At 38.7% G+C, this 18762-nt stretch overlaps 1 protein-coding gene across 3 annotated transcripts in view; it reads left to right on the top strand.

The window, feature by feature from the left end:
• LOC129778132 (platelet-derived growth factor receptor alpha) overlaps positions 1 to 18762 on the top strand; it is a 268265-nt gene that overhangs the window by 53595 nt on the left and 195908 nt on the right. For all 3 annotated transcript variants that reach the window (XM_055784844.1, XM_055784842.1, XM_055784843.1), the window contains exons 2-5: positions 3843 to 3976; positions 4245 to 4269; positions 4333 to 4526; positions 12683 to 12836. In XM_055784844.1, the coding sequence (XP_055640819.1) occupies positions 3917 to 3976; positions 4245 to 4269; positions 4333 to 4526; positions 12683 to 12836 (433 nt within the window). In that variant the 5' untranslated portion in view covers positions 3843 to 3916. The remainder of the gene's footprint in view (positions 1 to 3842; positions 3977 to 4244; positions 4270 to 4332; positions 4527 to 12682; positions 12837 to 18762) is intronic.

The following is an 18762-nucleotide window of genomic DNA, read 5'->3' as shown; positions in this document are numbered from 1 at the left end:
GTTCCGGACTATACGGCGGATGCAAAAGAACCTCCCATCCGAGCTCCCGGAGCTTCTGGCGCGTCACCAAAGAAGTGTGTGGCCTGGCGTTGTCCTGATGGAAGACAATGCGGATTGCATACAACCATTTATTAAAATTTTCGAGCAGCCGCCATGATGTTTAATCGAATCTTTTGATCTCAAAATAGCGTTCATCGTATCGTTTCTAAGCCGATTTAGAAGCTTGTTTTTGTTCTGATTAGTACGGCTCAACTTGGATTTTTCATAATGTCATCTTCTTTTATTAATGAACCGTGTGTAACTAACGTAAAAAAAACATTGGTAAAATTCGACAGGTGGAAGGAAATGGTAGCATGAACACACCAAGAACTTTGATTGTCCAAAAATGTGAATTTTCCGATCGTGGTTTTAAGGTTTTTCCCGCTGATTAAACAAACTTTTCGTGTATTGAGCAGTAAAGTTCTGTTCGTCTACAGAAGAGGATAAATTTGATGCAGCGAAACTGTAAGTTTGATATCAATAAATGAGATTAATTGCATTTAAATTTTTGCATGTTGTGTGGGGTGATATGGACATGTTTTTGTGGGGTGAATTGGTCCTACAGATTTGAGGTTTTTCTTTGGTTTAATTGATTCCAGATGCCCCTGAATTACAAAAAGAGGATTGGCGGACAACGTTGGAAGAAGGAGGAGCTTGAAAGAGCAACGCAGACCATCAAGAACGGATTTTCTTTGACCAAGCATCGAAAGTGTTTGAAAATGCTCGAACAACAGTGAAAAAATCCATGCAGAATTCGAGATGGTCTCAATCCAATTTTTCTGGTCTGGAATCTGGCCAAGACACCTGGTATCGATCCCAGAACACTGTACCTGGTTGTAACATTATTCCAAAATACTTTACATAAACATAAGTATGTTCTTTTCGATGAAACACACACTGGACCAAATCACCCCACAGATGGTCCAAATCACCCCGCATCTAATTTTAATGTCCAAAAATCATCTCTTTTATTTTATGATATATTTGGTAGTTTAAAGCTTGATATAATGATTAAACATTATTGATTGAGAGAAAACAAGTGTAGCTTAGTATACAATGTGACATTTTTTATTTAGACCGTATTGGTTTGGAAATATTAGGTGATTTACGCATAGTGAGAGCGTTACAAACAAGTCATCGAAGCGCCGAAAATGCGAACGAACCGTCAATTCAATTTATGCATTTAATTTTTGTCATTTCTGAAACTGTGATTTCTGGAACTTCTGAAACTGTAATTTCTTTCTTTTCTGAAACTGTGATTTCCTTACGGATTAATTTTACCTTTAGGGTACGGAATTCATTTTCCAGATTTTATATATTCCCATCGTGGAACCCTGGAAACGCCTCTAACACAACGTTGATGCTTGTCAAATTGGAAAAGCTTTTGGAATTTTAAATTGCCACAGCCTTGAGTGTCGAATCAACAAAATTGATTTTTTCATTTGCTTGATCAGCTCCACGCAAAAACTGTGACAAGTATCCTTAAAAATGATCTGCATTTCGCTGTCCACTGTTCTGATAGTTTATACTGCTGCCATTCCAACCTAAAAATTCTTGCCGCTTTTAAATGATCTTCAAATTTATTAGCGTTGGACATTGAAACAACGCTATATTCCTTGCAGATCATAGTGAGAATGGCTAGATCAAAATCTCTCTGCTCTTTATTTAGCATCGTGAATTCAGGATTATCGGCCTGGAACAAGCGATTCAAAAAAAAAAAGGCACAGAGTTTTTGTCATTAAATCTTTGGGGGCAGTCAATATTTTGCAAGTAGTCTGATTCATACTAAATGATTAAAAATAAAATTAACTCTGAAAATCGTGAAATGCATTTTCTCACCACCACCGCTAATGAAAGCCAACGGCCGAAGGGTGTAGGATTTTAAGCGGCTTGAGTTCAAAAATTTCCTGTATTTCCTCGAATTCGTTAGTTCTTTTTGGGGTATTGGATATATGGGTATATATGTCCCTCAATCAATTCTCAAGATAGTCAGCGATTTTCTCGAACGACATGTACATTTGACGAACACTAGATCTGGGTAATCGATTTTTATCATGCGAACCCTTTCAGACGATCCTTGTGATGCATTCCGTCCTTATGAAACTGATAAATTATTGCCTTTTAAATGCTTTTGTCAATGCCAGCACCAAGCGATACTGCGGCGTAAAAGTCATCACGTACCTTAATATTGCTTTGTTCAAATATAAACATTTTCACACGCGGAAAAAATCTATACCAATCTGTACTTTTTGACGAAAACCTGTACCCTGTACCGTACAGAATCTATACCAAAAATAAAGAAAAAAATCTGTCTTCTTCTTCTTCAATGGCACTAACGTTCCTAGAGGAACTTCGCCGTCTCAACGTAGTATTACTTGCGTCATTTTTATTAGTACTTAGTTGAGATTTCTATGCCAAACAACACGCCTTGAATGCATTCTGAGTGGCAAGCTCTAGAATACGCGTGATCACAGTGCAAGTCGGAGGAAATTTCTTTGACGAAAAATTCCCCCGAACAGAACGGGAATCGAACCCGAACACCCGGCATGTTAGTTATGACGCTAACCACTCGGCCACGGGAGCACAAAAAAAATCTGTACCTTTCCAGATAAATCTGTTCGTGTGGTAACACTGCTCCTAATTTTACACCATCTCACATCGAAATACGTCTGAGTTTAACCAAAGCTCACATGAACCGACAGTATGAAGGATCACAAGCTTGACTTATTGGACTGGCCGGCTCGCTCTCCAGACATGAATCCTGTTGAAAATCTTCGGGGGTTCCTAGTACGCAGAATCTACGCTGAGGGAAAGCAGTACACCACGGTTGATAAACTGAAGGCCGCAATTTCGAAATCATAGGAAAATATTCAGAAATCCGTTCTGCAGAATTTGACAAATAGTATGCCAAAACGAATCTTCTAGGTTATTACCCGAAATGGCAAGGTTACCAATTATTGATGTAATTGATAATATTTATGAATTTTGGAAATGGTCTTATTAAAACAGGACAGCTGAAATTATCATTTTTAAGCCCAATAAATAAACAAACGATTCTACTGAACGAAATTGACGTATACTTAATTCTAAGCAATGTTAAAAAAAAAATCTTGTTGGAATTCTAACTGTTTGTGTTACAACGAAATATATTCAAGGTGGTCCTTTAGATGTTGGACAGAGTGTATAGATAGAAGAAAGTGCGTTTATTTATTCACCTGGATATCCATTTCCACTTCCGTAACTTGTTCCCTTTAAAAGTGGCAATCTTCCAATGTATGGGTGACTTGTTGAAAATTGTATGAGCTATTCATATAATTTTTATGGGGATTTAAAAAAATAGGTTTTTAAGAAAAATGAATTTCAAATTTTAAAATTTTTATTATATTCCCTTTGAAAGTGGCAATCTTCCAGTGTATGGGTGACTTGTTGAAAATTGTATAAGCTATTCATATAATTATTATGAGGAAGGTTTTTAAGAAAAATGAATTTCTAATTTTAAAATTATTATTATAAAATTTATAAAAATTATAAAAAATTATAAGTTTCATAAAATAGCCAAGAAACTTATTATGAAATGAGTCATGAAACTCTTCTTCGAAACACTATCGACACTTTTGTTGTCATATGTTGTTAGTAGATCAAAACACTAATCCGATAGTAAGTTTTCAAGTTTTTGAAAGAAGAAAGATGAATCGATGATGATTACGATGATCAATGATATGTAGCTAAATACAAATTTTGTGATTTTTTTTTTGATTTGGGTTGCATACTAATAATTCTATCTTGTTTAACTTTATTTACAGTTATCCGATTCGATATTCAACGCTTCGCTAAACCTTCAAATGATAAACTGGAGTATGGGAACAGTTGATTGTTCATGGATGCGTTAACTAGAGCGGCCTTGCTTGCGGTTATCATTATCGCTGGGATGAAACAGGTACTGTGCAGGTTTGGTATCATCAATAACACAATCAGTTATAGGTTGGGTTGTTGAGTGTTGGGTTGTCAGCGTGCGCCGTTCAATCAGTTTTGTGCCTATTAGCATTTTCATCCTTCTCGTTCAATATTCATCATATTCAAAAACTGATTAAACTTGACATTTGTTTTCAAATCGAAGATAGAAAGTTCTGATTCCAGAACTGTGCCAATTGAAATTTTTATTTTTAATAAATCATTAGAATAATATTTTTTCTGTCCATTTACAGAATTCGCTTGCCCAGGACTCAAACGGTATAGAACCAAAAACATTGTTTTTAACCAGCGTGAAAGAATAATGTCCTGATTCCTTCGCAGAGCTCCTGGTTGATACAAAACGATTTAATAGTAGCACAGAGGCGCTTCAGTTGAACGTTTCATGGTATCCAACATCGAAAGGTAGTTCTTACTATGGGGTTTTTGTTGATCACGTGCCAACGGAAAACTGTTCTATACGCACTCTCTCTGACAACAATACGGACATCAAATGTCACACAATTAGAATAGATACGGTAAGTTTCTCCCTGTTTTAAGTGGTAAATATTGGCGGAGCTTCCTATTCTCGATGATAGAAAAAGTTTGACCCTCGAGTGAAATCGCGCTCATCCGCGCATTTTTAATTTGACCGGAATGAAGAAGATTGCAGCACAGCGTAACTTGAGCTATTTTCCATCCGTTCGATTGGTTCTGTTAATACAAAATTCGATCGATTTGAAATGCAGGACCAAGAGAAAATCACCAGAGATTTCAAGAGACATTATGTTTTTATAACGTACCGTCGATGGGGGTGAAAAATGGAGAAAGTTACTATTAGTAATATTTTGACAAATATTGCGAATATTTTTGAAAGCTGTGAGCCGTTTAATAGGAGACATATTTCCACAACTTCCAATGCATAATACTTAACTGTAGTATAAATAGTTATTATTTAATAATTCATCAAAGTTTGATGAGTAAATAGTCATCAAATAACATCTAAAAAAAATCTCATGCCCAGCATTATACAGAACTACTAAAATTGTAAATATTGGATAGAATTATTCTTCGTGCCAGATGAGTCATTACTGATTTTGAACATCTCAATATTTTTTTCCATTCGAATTTCAATAATTTCGAAATAATCTCTTATTTACACTGAGTGGAGGTGAGAATGGGTCAAGCACAAAATTGAAGTCAATGCCAAATCGATATAGTGATTATAAGATTTTCATGAAAATTGGTAGTTTTTTTCCTCATCGTGAAATAGTAGAATTCAAACCAACGAATTTGATCGAATACTGCCAAGTAGTGCATTTCGTCGTCCATAACGACGAAATCACATTTTGTTAACACATTTTTGTACAATGTCTTCAAGCACTTCTTATTCCGGCCCTCTCCTTCGTCTGTGAATATAGGATTACGAAACATTTGTCTTTTTCCACGCTTCCCTCGATGACAGCTTTGGGATTCGTCCAAAAGATCCTGTTTGTTTTTAAATTTGCTGGCTTTGCCGGTCTGGCACTTTCGGTTCTCATGACGATGATCAAACTTTCCCCGAACCTTTTCAGAACGTCACACACCGTGGGTTTATGAAAATCCTCATTTTCGACAAATGCTCCGTTTTTCATCGAGGTAAAAAGCTGCCGAACCAGCTTGGGACAATTGTCAAGTGTATGGAGAAGGTCAGCAGCAACGCTATGGACTTATTCCCCAACCCAATATTATGTTATTTATACATAACCGATTACTCCTGGATTACTAGAGGTTAAAAATACGATTTACAGAATTATAATTATTATTGGGATGCAACTGACCACAAATCAGCAACGCCCCTTAGTCTATATCCCACATCTAATGTGGTGTGTCAACTGAAAGGATCTATAAAAAACAGGAAGTGGGTTATATCTATGGTATAACCGCAATGGTGACGTAGGACTATCGTTGATTTAGAGATCATTTGTTTGAAGTTGAATCTAAATCCATTCTGAATGAATGGATAAATGAATATTTGGAGGACTTTGAAAACGAGAGCGTTACGTTGGAGGCTCAAGGTTTTATGCATCCAATATTGGATACAAAAAACCTTGTTCTGAAGAATAATCTTCAGAAACTTTCCTGCTAACTGCACTTGATTGACAAATCACAAAACCAAATGTATGTGGTCGCATTATTATATGGATAGAAAACATTAAAATAAACTCGCTTGAATGTAATTTTCAATTCCAAGGGGAACTGGCAGATTATTTTTCAGCAACGATCACTTCTTTCCAGGTTTCTTCTCGAAAAGAGTTGCGCGCGTGTATGTGTGTGTGTGTGTGTGTGGAGGCTGCTTCGATGTCTTCCCGGGGAACCGTTTTTCGATGCTGATACTCTTTTGGTCACCTTTTCTCCTCCTTCTGATCGTTCGGCTTTTCTGCGCTCCCTCACAGTTAAAACAAACTGATTGCTTTTCAGGTCAGGCCAGGTAATGAAATCCTCGATACCTCGCCGTCCAGCACGTTCAGTAACGATGTTGTCTTGCCGATTTTTTTTTTTTTTTTTTTATTAAATCGTTTATTTTTACAGGCTCAGTTACATAAGTTTAAAGGAGCCAAACTCCTATTTGTATAGTTACAAGTATATATAAACATTTTTTATTAATTCTAATGTTAATGAAGTAGAGAACCGATTACTCGCGGCTTGCTCGAGTTTAGAAGGGTGACATTTTGTTTCAGGAAAAGGATGGGATATAAGGATATGTTGACAATGTTCACACTCACATTCGCACTCACATTCATCATACTCAATTCTTAAGCCTATCTTATATCTAACATGTATTTACATTTCACCTTATTCTATTTTTAGTAAGAAGGGATTTGATTTCTCGCGAAGGGAAAGGAAAAGGAGAATATAAGGATATAAGGACAATCACACACGAAGATTGATAGCTTTTAGGAAGACATATATTTGGGACATGTAATCAAGGTCTAAACCAGCTAACACATCTCTCACCGGCACATTGGGCTGCCTTCCTCTAGCCCGAAGAGAGTTTTCTAAATTCGATCTGGCAACAAGATACTCCTCGCACGACCAAACAACGTGTTCGATGTCGTGGTAACCTTGGCCACAAGCACAGATATTGCCATCGGCAAGATTAAAACGAAAGAGTAGCGCGTCTAACGAACAGTGATTGGACATGAGTCGAGAGAAGGTGCGAATAAAGTCCCGACTTAAGTCCAGACTTTTGAACCATGGTTTGAGGCTAACCTTAGGGATAATCGAGTGAAACCACCGGCCCAATTCATCTTCGTTCCATTTACGTTGCCAGTTAGCGATGGTATTTTTACGGACTAAAGAATAAAATTCATTGAAAGCGATTTGACGCTGATAAATATCGCCTTCAATTGCACCTACCTTTGCCAATGAGTCAGCCCTCTCGTTACCCGGAATTGAGCAATGTGAAGGGACCCAGACAAAGGTAATGACATAACAGCGTCTGGATAAAGCACTCAAAATTTCTCGTATTCTCTCAAGGAAGTACGGCGAGTGCTTTTCCGGCCTCACTGAACGGATAGCTTCGACAGAGCTAAGACTATCCGTTACAATGTAATAGTGTTCAACAGGTCGTGAGGCGACGCTGTCCAGCGCCCAATGTATTGCTGCCAATTCAGCAATATACACAGAGCAAGGATTCTGAAGACTGTGGGAGGTGCTAAAAATTTCGTTGAACACTCCAAATCCTGTGGACTCATTCATAGAGGACCCATCAGTAAAGTACATATTATCACAATTGACACGCCCATACTTTGCATTGAAGATCGTAGGAATGATCCCCGATCGATGATAATCTGGAATTCCATGGATTTTCTCCTTCATGAACAGATCAAAATGTACAGAGGAATTGATGTAGTCAGGAAAACAAACACGGTTGGGAGTATACGAAGAAGGATCAACCTGCATGGAGATGAATTCATGATATGAGCTCATGAATCCTGAATGAAAATTTAGCTCGATAAGCTGCTCAAAATTTCCGATCACCAATGGGTTCATAACCTTACACCGGATGAAGAACCGAAGAGATAATAAATTGAAGCGATCTATTAGTGGGAGTACGCCTGCCAAAACCTCGAGACTCATGGTATGCGTTGAGGGCATACATCCCAACGCAATACGGAGACAAAGATACTGAATTCGCTCGAGTTTAATGAGATGTGTTTTGGCAGCTGATTGAAAACAGAAACTGCCATACTCCATCACTGAGAGAATAGTTGTTCGATACAACATTATAAGATCTTCGGGATGGGCTCCCCACCATGTGCCGGTAATTGTACGGAGAAAGTTTATTCTTTGTTGGCATTTTTTACTCAGATACCTAATATGGGCCCCCCAAGTACATTTGGAGTCGAACCAGACCCCAAGATACTTGAATGACATAGCATGAGTGATCGGTTTACCCAAAAGTTGAAGCTTTGGTTTTGCTGGTCTATGCTTCCTAGAAAAAACCACCATCTCTGTTTTCTCCGTGGAGAATTCGATCCCTAGCCCAATGGCCCAGGTTGAAAAATTGTTCAAAGTATCTTGTAAGGGTCCTTGCAGGTCGGATTCGTTTGATCCTACGACAGACACCACTCCGTCATCTGCAAGTTGTCTTAGGCTGCAATTTTGTGTAAGACAATTGTCGATGTCGCTTACATAGAAGTTGTACAAAAGGGGGCTTAAACATGAGCCCTGGGGGAGGCCCATGTAGGAGACCCGATTTACTGTCGAATCCCCGTGAGAAAAATTCAACTGTTTCTCACAAAGCAAGTTATATAACATATTATTCAACAGAGGCGGCAGACCCCGAGAGTGTAATTTGTCTGACAAAACCTCTATTGAAACAGAATCAAAGGCCCCCTTTATGTCCAAGAATACTGAAGCCATTTGTTTTTTTTCGGCGTAAGCCATTTGAATTTCTGAAGAAAGCAACGCAAGACAATCATTCGTCCCCTTGCCCCTGCGGAACCCATATTGTGTATCTGAGAGTAAGCCATTCGTTTCAACCCAATGATCAAGGCGAAACAAGATCATTTTCTCCAACAATTTCCGTATACAAGACAGCATTGCTATTGGGCGGTACGAATTGAAGTCGGACGCGGGTTTTCCGGGTTTTTGAATAGCTATAATTCGCACTTGTCTCCAATCATCTGGAACAATATTATGCTCCAGAAACCGATTGAATAAATTCAACAAGCGATGTTTCGCCACATCAGGGAGGTGTTTCAACAAGTTGAACTTAATTCTATCCGTTCCTGGAGCCGAATTGTTGCAAGAAAGGAGAGCAAGAGAGAATTCTACCATCGAAAACTCGGAATCAAGATCGCACCTATCTTGTGGTATATCTCGAACAATTTTTTGCACAGGAACGGAATCGGGACAAACCTTGCGTGCAAAATTAAAAATCCATCGATGTGAATATTCTTCGCTTTCATTCGATGAAGAGCGATTTCTCATGTTTCGAGCCACTTTCCATAATTTTTTCATTGACGTTTCTCGTGACAAACCTCCCACGAAAGTTCGCCAATAAGCACGTTTTTTCCCTTTGATCAAGTTTTTAAATTGATTTTCAAGGTCCAAATACGTTTGAAAATTCTCAATGGTTCCACGTTTTCGAAAAGCTTTAAATGCGTTCGATTTATCCTGATAAAGCTTGGAACATTGGCTATCCCACCATGGATTGGGAGGCCTTCGACGAATAGTGGAACCTGGGATGGGTTTCGTTTGAGCGCGAACCGCGCTGTCATAGATCAAACGAGAAATGAAGTTATACTCCTCCAATGGAGGCAAACCATCTTTGGAATTGATGGCTAGAGCAATCGCGTCCGCATATTTTTTCCAGTCAATGTGTCTTGTGAGGTCATATGCCATGTTTATAGATTCAGAAGAATTCGACCCAATGGTGATGGAAATTTTGATTGGCAAGTGATCACTACCGTTGGGGGTCTTGCCGATATCCTCACGAAAAATTAATAGGTTTCACCACCAGAATATCGCTTAAGTATGCTTTTCGTGCGTGATTGAAACGAGAGAAGGTGTGGTTTACGATGGCAATTTGGAAGGCAAACTAGAGGGGAATGAACTCTCTGAGTTTGAAACTTTCGGCGACTGAGCAATAATCGATTGAAAATTATATTATTTTCGCGATACGAAACATTTTCCGTTGCGCGCGCATACAATATTGGATACGAAAATATCCTACTGATGGGGGAGAATAATCTTCAGACACTTTCCAGCTAATTACACTTGATTGAAAAATTACAAAATCAAATTATTTGGTCGCTGTGTTATATGGTTAGAAAACATTAAAATAAACTCTTTCGCATGAATGTATTTTTCAATTCCCAGGGAACTGGAAGATTATTTTTCAGCAACGATTAGATCTTTCCGGAATTTTCTAGATGCTGAATGGCATCCAAACGAAGAGAATTCCGCGCGTGTATGTGTGTGTGGCGGCTACTTCGATGTCTTCCCAGGGAACCGTTTTCGATGCTAATACTCTGTTGGTCAACTTCTCTCCTTCTGATCGATCGGTTTTTCTGCGCTCCCTCACAGTTAAGACAAACTGATTGCATTTCAGGTCAGGTTAGGCCAGGTAATGAATCCTTCGATCCCTCGCCGTCCAGCTCGTTCAGTAACGATGTTGTCTTGTCTATGTCCTCACGAAAAATGAATGGTTTTCACCAGCAGAATATCGCTTAAGTATGCTTTTTATCCGTGATTGAATCGTTTACGTGAATGGTTTACGATGGCAATTTGGAAGGTAAACTAGAGGGGAATGAACTCTTTGAGTTTGAAACTTTCGGCGACTGAGCAATAATCGATTGAAAATTATATAATTTTCGCAACATTTTCCGTTGCGCGCGCATACAATATTGGATACGAAAATATCCTACTGATGGGGAAGAATAATGTTCAGAAGCTTTCCTGCTAATTACACTTGATTGAAAAATTACTAAATCAAATGTATTTGGTAGCTGTGTTATATGGTTAGGAAACATTAAAATAAACTCTTTCGCATGAATGTATTTTTCAATTCCCAGGGAACTGGCAGATTATTTTTCAGCACCGATTAGTTCTTTCCAGATTTTCCTCGATACTCGAAGCCCACAAGTGGGTAATGCTAACTCGAGAACCACCTGTTAATAGCACTTGATTGAAAAATATTTGGTCGCTATGTTATATGGTTAGAAAACATAAAAATAAACTCTTTCGCATGAATGTATATATGTATATTTTTCAGCAACGATTAGATCTTTCCGGAATTTTCTCCATACTGAATGGCATCCAAACGAAAATACTCCTTTCAGTTTGGCCTGAGAAAAACTTTCCTGAACTCTAATCCATCAAATAACCGCGGAACTTTGGAAGCGCAAATCGGTTTTGAAGTCCTGAGCAATTCCACGAACCAAATGCTGCAAAGCTAGCTTGCGGATCAGCAATTCGGTCGACTTCTGATAGCGACGAATTTCACGCAAAGTTCCCGGTCGATAGCGATGTGGCTTCTTCACACTTCCTGCGGCTGGTGCGCTTATCCGGGCTGCTATTCGAAGATACCAATTTGAGTGTTATCCATGCAAAACGCGTCACACCATGCTCAAGGACATCCAGCTGGCACATCGTATCCGAGGAGAGCGTGCTATATTAGCTTAGCATATAATCAACGGCCCTTTTCAGGGCTCCAAATTTGATGGAAATAATCTCTTTCTGGCAAAACGAAGTGGTATGAATCACATTATTCAAAAGATAAAATGAAGATGTTTTCTGCCAATTTCATTCAACATCCAAACATCTCTTTCTGCCTTTTGTCATTTTTGCGCTCGCTAATCCTTTCTCACAACACTTATTTCTCGTTTGAGAAATTGTTGAGTAAACATCTTCTACTGATGGGGAAAAATAATATTCAGAAGCTTTCCTGTTAATTGCGATTGATTAAGAAATCACAAAACCAAATGTATTTGGTTGCATTGTTGTATGGATAGAAAACATTAAAATAAACTCTTTCGCATGAATGTACTTTTCAATTCTCAGGGGAACTGACAGATTATTTTTCAGCATATACGATGATAGCAACGAGAATTCCGCGCGTGTATGTGTGTGTGTGTGGCGGCTGCTCCGATGTTTCAAGCGGAACCGTGGCATCACTCTCCTCCTGATGGATTCCCTTCTGGCCTAAGGTGCACAAACAGGCTCTTGGTGACACCGTTCATCAGCGCTTTTAAAATAATCGAAGTTAGCTTCACCACAACAGCGACAACATGCTCCAATCGCTGTTCAATTATAACTGAGTGGGTTTCCGAGCGGTGCTCGCTTATTTACCGATTGGTGATTTCAATAGCCTATTTTGAAAGCAATTTTAAGGCTATTGAAACAAGTTTTTGGATGAAAAAGTAACAAGTATATAACGCGTAGACATTTCGAATGAAGTGTTTATCATACCATTTCGTTCAGTTGTTTGAGAGCTATTAACGCCCAAATCTCGGTGCCCGGCGTAACGCTTTCGTTTTCGAAACTTTGATTTTACACCTCGGTATAGAAATGAAAGACGTAGTCCTACGTCAAAACCCTTATTGGCAGCGGTTTTAATTTGTCTGGACTTTTTCGTGTTCAACCTTTAACATATGTTCCCAACTAATGATAACTAACGTTTTTGTTTTCGTTTTTTTTTTTGCAGAAAGCAACATCAGTGTTGGTGCCAGATTATTCACCCCCCAGAACACCTAAATACCAGTGTGTTATTCTTCCGGTTTGTTCATATAACATTTCCGTAATGTCTTTAAATTATCCAGAACTATTCGATACAATTAGTGTGGTATATCAAGTTCCAGGTAAGTGAAGCGCTCAATTTATTAGAGTGTACGGTAAAAACAATACGAAATCGTGAATTCTATGAACTCTAGTGAAATGGGAAAATTTAGTATCGTTCTTTAAACCATGATATTGAGATATACTTCGTTTTTTGAAAATTGTCAGATCAGCAATTGGTATCCTACTGCCCATTGGTATATAACTAATACGGTAAAATAATAGAAAATTTCCGCCCATGATCCTAGAGTCGTCGTCAATACGGTATAGAACATAAATCAAATATCCGGTGTACAAGTATGTATTGCGAAAACAGATGGCGCACCAATGCAGTGTGTGATATGTGAGTGCCTTTTTGCAGTGCCACCCAGGGTTGCCAACTATTTTTTTGTCAAAAATCAGGAAGAATGCAAATAAAAATCAGGAAGAAATCAGGATAGCTCATATAGGGTTGTCCGGAAATTTGGTGCTGATTTTTTGAAAACAAAAACATCATTTTCATAGGTAGTCTAACTATATCTATATTCTATGTTCAAATTTATTCTACATTCTAATTATTTTGTTCTTCAATTATTCGTCATATATCACACAGCTTCAAAATTATATCCTCTCATAACATGTTTTTTACTAACATTTTTTTATGCTGGTATATATTTTTTGCAGGGATCTATTGATTGTTTATATATTTTTTCCAAAAATCTACAGCATCACTACAGTAAATTGTAGAGAATCAATATTCCGAATTTCTTTAATACATCATCCATACTCTGGAATTAATCTTTATTGATGAGGAAAGCACATCAGCAGAGGATGAATTGTTGTTTTTTTTGTTTAAATTTTGATATTATCTGACTCGGTCATAACGGGTGTTAAATAAAAAAATGAGAATTTTTTCAATCACATATAATTTTTTTTCTTTTTTCATCGATTTCAGTATTTTTTTATTAATAACAAAATGTATTTTATTCAAAAAAATGTCAGTGAATTTTTGAGTAAGGGCCGTGGTCTGCTGTTAGACGCAACTTTGTCGCGATGCACTCACAAGAACGTTGTACGGCACTTACGTCCATTTTCCGGATACAATTACGGATTCTTGTAGTCAGTTGCTTCGTGTCCTTGGCCCTCCAATTGTTTTTATACACTAGGGCACTGAGTGAGCCAAAGAAATCCTCTATTGGCGGCATTGGGGCAAGTTTGTTGGATTACGATCTTTCGGCACGAATGGTATCTTTTTCTCCTCAAGATACGCCTGCGTTTTCTTGGCATAATGGGAAGACGCCTTGTCCGGCCAGAAGACGTACTTCCAATCCGCGTGATGCTCGTTCAGGAACGGCAGCAGGATTGCCCCGGTCAGAAATGGCGATGTACAACATAGCCTTTTTTTTCAAACTTGTGATTGAATTTATATTTCACTTCAGGCGGTGTGGATGACTTGTCGCTGGAGTAGTAACTATCATTTCCTGGAATATGCGTTTTGGACAGCGGAAAATAGCTTTCGTCGTTCAGAACGAAAGACGTCCCGCGGTATTTTTTGGTCATCCACTGATACTGTGATTTAACCGTCTCAATCTGCTCCTCCGTGTACTCCGGCGACCTCGTCTTCTTCCTGCAGACGATTCCTTCTATCTTGAGGGTCCGATGGATCAATACGTGGGAGCAGCCATATTCCCGACCGGCGTCACGCAGACTGGTTGCGCCCTTGTTGTCAAACAGCTTCTTTAACGATGTCTTCCTCTGCTTCGTAATTATCGTCACCGGACGACCGCTTCCGACCTTCCGCTCTACGTTCAGGGAACCCAGGATACGATATACCGTACTGACAGGTACATTTTCTTCCTTAAAATGTGCCACCGTGAACTTTTTTCCTTGCTGGAAATGCGTTTCGTAGAACCGTACAATGCGTTCGCGGATCACGTGCTGTTTCGACGCCATCTTTGCTTTGACTAAATTCAAACTAGCAAAACCAAACACGCCTACTGTTTCTAGGGAGCCCAAAGAGCAATTTTCTTGGAGAAAGAAAATTTTACGCTCTTTATTTGAGTTACTGAAAGGTATTGAAAAAAATCTCATTTTTTATTTAACACCGGTTAGATATGTTCATTATGATTTCACCAATAAAATTTATTCTACTTTGAGTCTGACGAACAAATGTGATATGAAATCTTATTATATTTACTTTGAATTTAAAAACTTTCTCCTGAGTAATATTACACTCAGAAACGTATTCCTTCCTTAATAACTTTGCGGCTACTCGTACATACACATCGGGTCTGATCACGAACGTCACTTCACGGTGAAAACGAAAGGAAGTGCGTATAACCTTGCATACAAATAACTTCATTTTCACCGTGAAATGACGTTCGATAATGCAAGATGATGTTGTTCCTCGAACTTAGTCCCGTTACTTTTTTTTAAAATTCGTCAAATTTTCTGGTTCCATGAAATCATCTAGCGCCGTTTTGAAGAGCCTCAAAACATTTGTGCGTAGTAAAAATAATTCGGGATTTCCACTCTGGAAAAATCAATTCAGTCGATTTGCAATGATTATACATATTGATATAAATGATTTATATATAAAATATATGAATGAATATATAAAATTTCCAGGATACAGGCAAGGAACACGGCCGGGAAGGTACGAACATATAGCAATGAAAGCAATGCTGGATGATGGTGGTCTCCAATGAGGTGTTGGGAGTCGCCTACGATTAAAAAAAAACGATATATACATTCTGTCAAATATATTCCGGGGGCTTGAGCTTGGGTAGACTGTACAATTCGTAGTTGCTCTCCGTGATTGACCTGAACCTACCAAATTGCACAAAGAACACACAGAATGACGCTTGGGACTAGCAAATCATTCTCGTTTTCGGTGATTCGAGCTTTAAATGGTCAATAGCGACGCCGGCCACGTCCTCACCAGGGGAAGGGAAGGAATGTTAGTATGATATTCGCCGCCCGAAGGCCAGAAGGGTCGCCTCTATAGCGTGGTTCCCTAGCGTTTATCATAGAAGGGATAGTTGTTAGTGGGAATGGTTAAGAAAAATCAGGATTCATTGCGGTAAGTGATGTGATTCTAGAAACGCAAACAATCGACGAAACGAGAAAATGAAATTTCGAAAATCCTATGTGTCTCAACGGCAGAAATTATCTCCAAGTATCCTGAGAAGGAAAACCTGCAAAATTGATTGAACCGACTATATATTATATTATTTATTGCACGTACTTTTTATTGAAATCCAATCGTGACGGCGGATAGTTTTCTTTGGGAAACCTGAGAAGGTAACCGAGAGAGCAGCTTCAAAACTAATAAGACCGGAAATATATATATATACACATATCTATATTCATCACGCGTCTTCTTTATCGATCTTCCATGCCGACGATGAAGAGTTGTCTTTGGGAAACCTAAGAAGGTAACCGAAGTCACAGGTACTATTTATAGAACTCCAATAACGGCGGAAAACTGTAGATTTCAAATATCATTTCCTGAAGCTGAAATTTCTAGTCTCAAACTCCAGATTAAAAATTGAAATATCGAATTCCGAATACCAAATCTAAAATTCTCAATTTCAAAATTTCAATCCTTTAAGTTGTATATTTCAGACCTATGTTTTAATTATAAATTTCAATTTTTGAATTTCAAATTCTAATTCCGAAATTTCATTATCTCACATTCTATTCTTGCCAATCATGCATTGTGCTCCCCCTTCCTTAAGAGAATCACATTCATTAATTCTAATAAGATTCCTGATTGAGCTGAAGGAAAAATGAAAAACAGAGAGACACTGGTGCTATTCGATTATAAGCTCTAAATGAGTTATGTAGGATTAATGTATGAATATAAAAGAAGAAATGTTATTCAAAGAGTAATAAAGTACTTAGCTGGGATCGTTGTCAACTTATCGTTCCTGCAATCCACCCTATAGTGATACCTGCACTACCGAACACACAGGCACGTACTTCGCCCTAGCCAGAGCTGCATTTTTTCATCAATAGGCTGTATGAATAAAAACAAAATTCACCTTTACTTTACTTCATTCGAGCAGTCGAGCAGTGAGATTATGTTTTTACTACGTTTGGTATGAATAAAAGAAACAACAAAGTATTTACTTTTCGAAAATGGATGTTTAGCTGATTTCGTATGAATAAAACAGCATTCATCAAGTATTTACTTCGTTATTATCAAGTATGCTCATGAGCATACTTTGGATCTGAAAACACTATCATTCGTTTTGATGTCATATCCGATTTATGTTTAATGCTGCTATCTTGCGCTTGATGTTAAACAAGTTAACGATCCGCATTGATGGCATTGAGCTTCGTTTACTAGTTTAGGGGAGCGTAAAAAAATTGATTGATTTTCAGGCGGAATGAACACGTTTTTAAAATTTAAATTATGAATGAAAAATCACCTTCCCGTGCCAATTTGGCATTCTGTTTTAATGAAAAACATTTTTGTTTGCAGGTAGTGAAAAAATCTTGTACGATATTGTTTTTGAAGACAACTTTATATTATAATGAAAAGTTTCAGTAATGATGTTGGAAATGTATAGACAAAGGGTTAAATAAAAGTCGGAAAAAAGTGTTTTAAGTGATTAAATAACATGATGTGCACATTTTCATTCAAATTTTAACATTTAAAAACTGGCTTCGTGTCTTCTAATATGATAGGTATTACACTAACGAGATAGGGACCCAAACTATGGTCCCTAATTGAAAGTAGTCACCAGACGTCGACACTATTCCTTTTTCATCGCGAATTCACGCTTTGTCCAAAAAAAAAAATTACAGGAGGTTGTGTCCAAGATACGACCGCATTGTTGACGTAGAACTACGCTGTTATTTTATATAAGTCGCTTGTTTATATCTTCGGATATCATTCTATAACGCTTTGGCGCACACTCTTAACGTCTGCTTCGCCATAACGTCAGTTTAATGCATTGATGCATCCTCAAAGGCACCAACGAAGCCCTTATGATGACGGAAAACAAACAATGTTAACTGCTTGGAAAAAGACTGAATTATGCCACACAGCGTGTACCCTGCTGTAACACTCTTCGATGCGAATTCGCTGATGAGTTTGTCAAGAGCGACCGCCTTCACCACCAGCGGGGAGAGCTGGATTTGGTTGCTGCCTGGGTAAGCGTAAGAACACACTGGACGGCTTCCCCGCGCGGATTTTGCAATGACAGACCGCCGCGGGGCCTCGATAATGGAATGTGAATGAGATAAAACACACAAGGCGGAGCGGGTACGGCCGGTTCTAAAGTCACTGTTGTAAGGTTCCTCATTCTCTGCGGTGGCTCGATGGAGATGATGCGCCGCAACGGTTTTGTGATAGTATTAGTGTTTATGCGGTGCACATGAAGCAAGGTAATAGTTAATGTACTATCGGTGAGCCAATACGTGAAAATCACTCTGCGGTCATGTAGCTGCGGATTCTCGAATACTACCCAAATTATCGAGAAATGCAATATTTCAGACGTGTGCGATCAACTTCTTTCTCCCTCTCGCTCAGGTAAACATCCCTCTTCCGTTTTCCACCATTCTGTCTTTATATACCTTCCCTCTAATCCGCTTACTGTCCAAACAGTTGTACCTTGTACCATAGACTCGTCTTGCATCCGTCTATAAAAATATGATAATGGCCGCTAGTGAAGCCGTCGAAAGCCGCTGAATGTGTTTTTCATCGAGCTCCTGCTGCGACTTGTCATTGCGAGAATCGCGCGGGAGAGCCGTCTAATGTGTTTCCACGCTAACGGCGTTTACATGTTCGACCGACGCGCCGAAATCGCCTACTTCGCTGTTGTTCGATGCGGTGTCACACTCGCGAAGGCTCGTTCAGTGCGAGCGCTTTTCACTGCACCAACATCGCGTGCATCATTAGATGACGCTTGCCTCGAAATTTTATTGCCCCTGGCAATGCGTTCGTTTTTTGCAGGGCTC

Source organism: Toxorhynchites rutilus, chromosome 3 (assembly GCF_029784135.1).
Source record: "Toxorhynchites rutilus septentrionalis strain SRP chromosome 3, ASM2978413v1, whole genome shotgun sequence".
Lineage (NCBI taxonomy): Eukaryota > Metazoa > Arthropoda > Insecta > Diptera > Culicidae > Toxorhynchites > Toxorhynchites rutilus.
The sequence above is the reverse complement of the archived record's forward strand: the minus strand, read 5'-3'. Positions and strand labels throughout refer to the sequence as shown.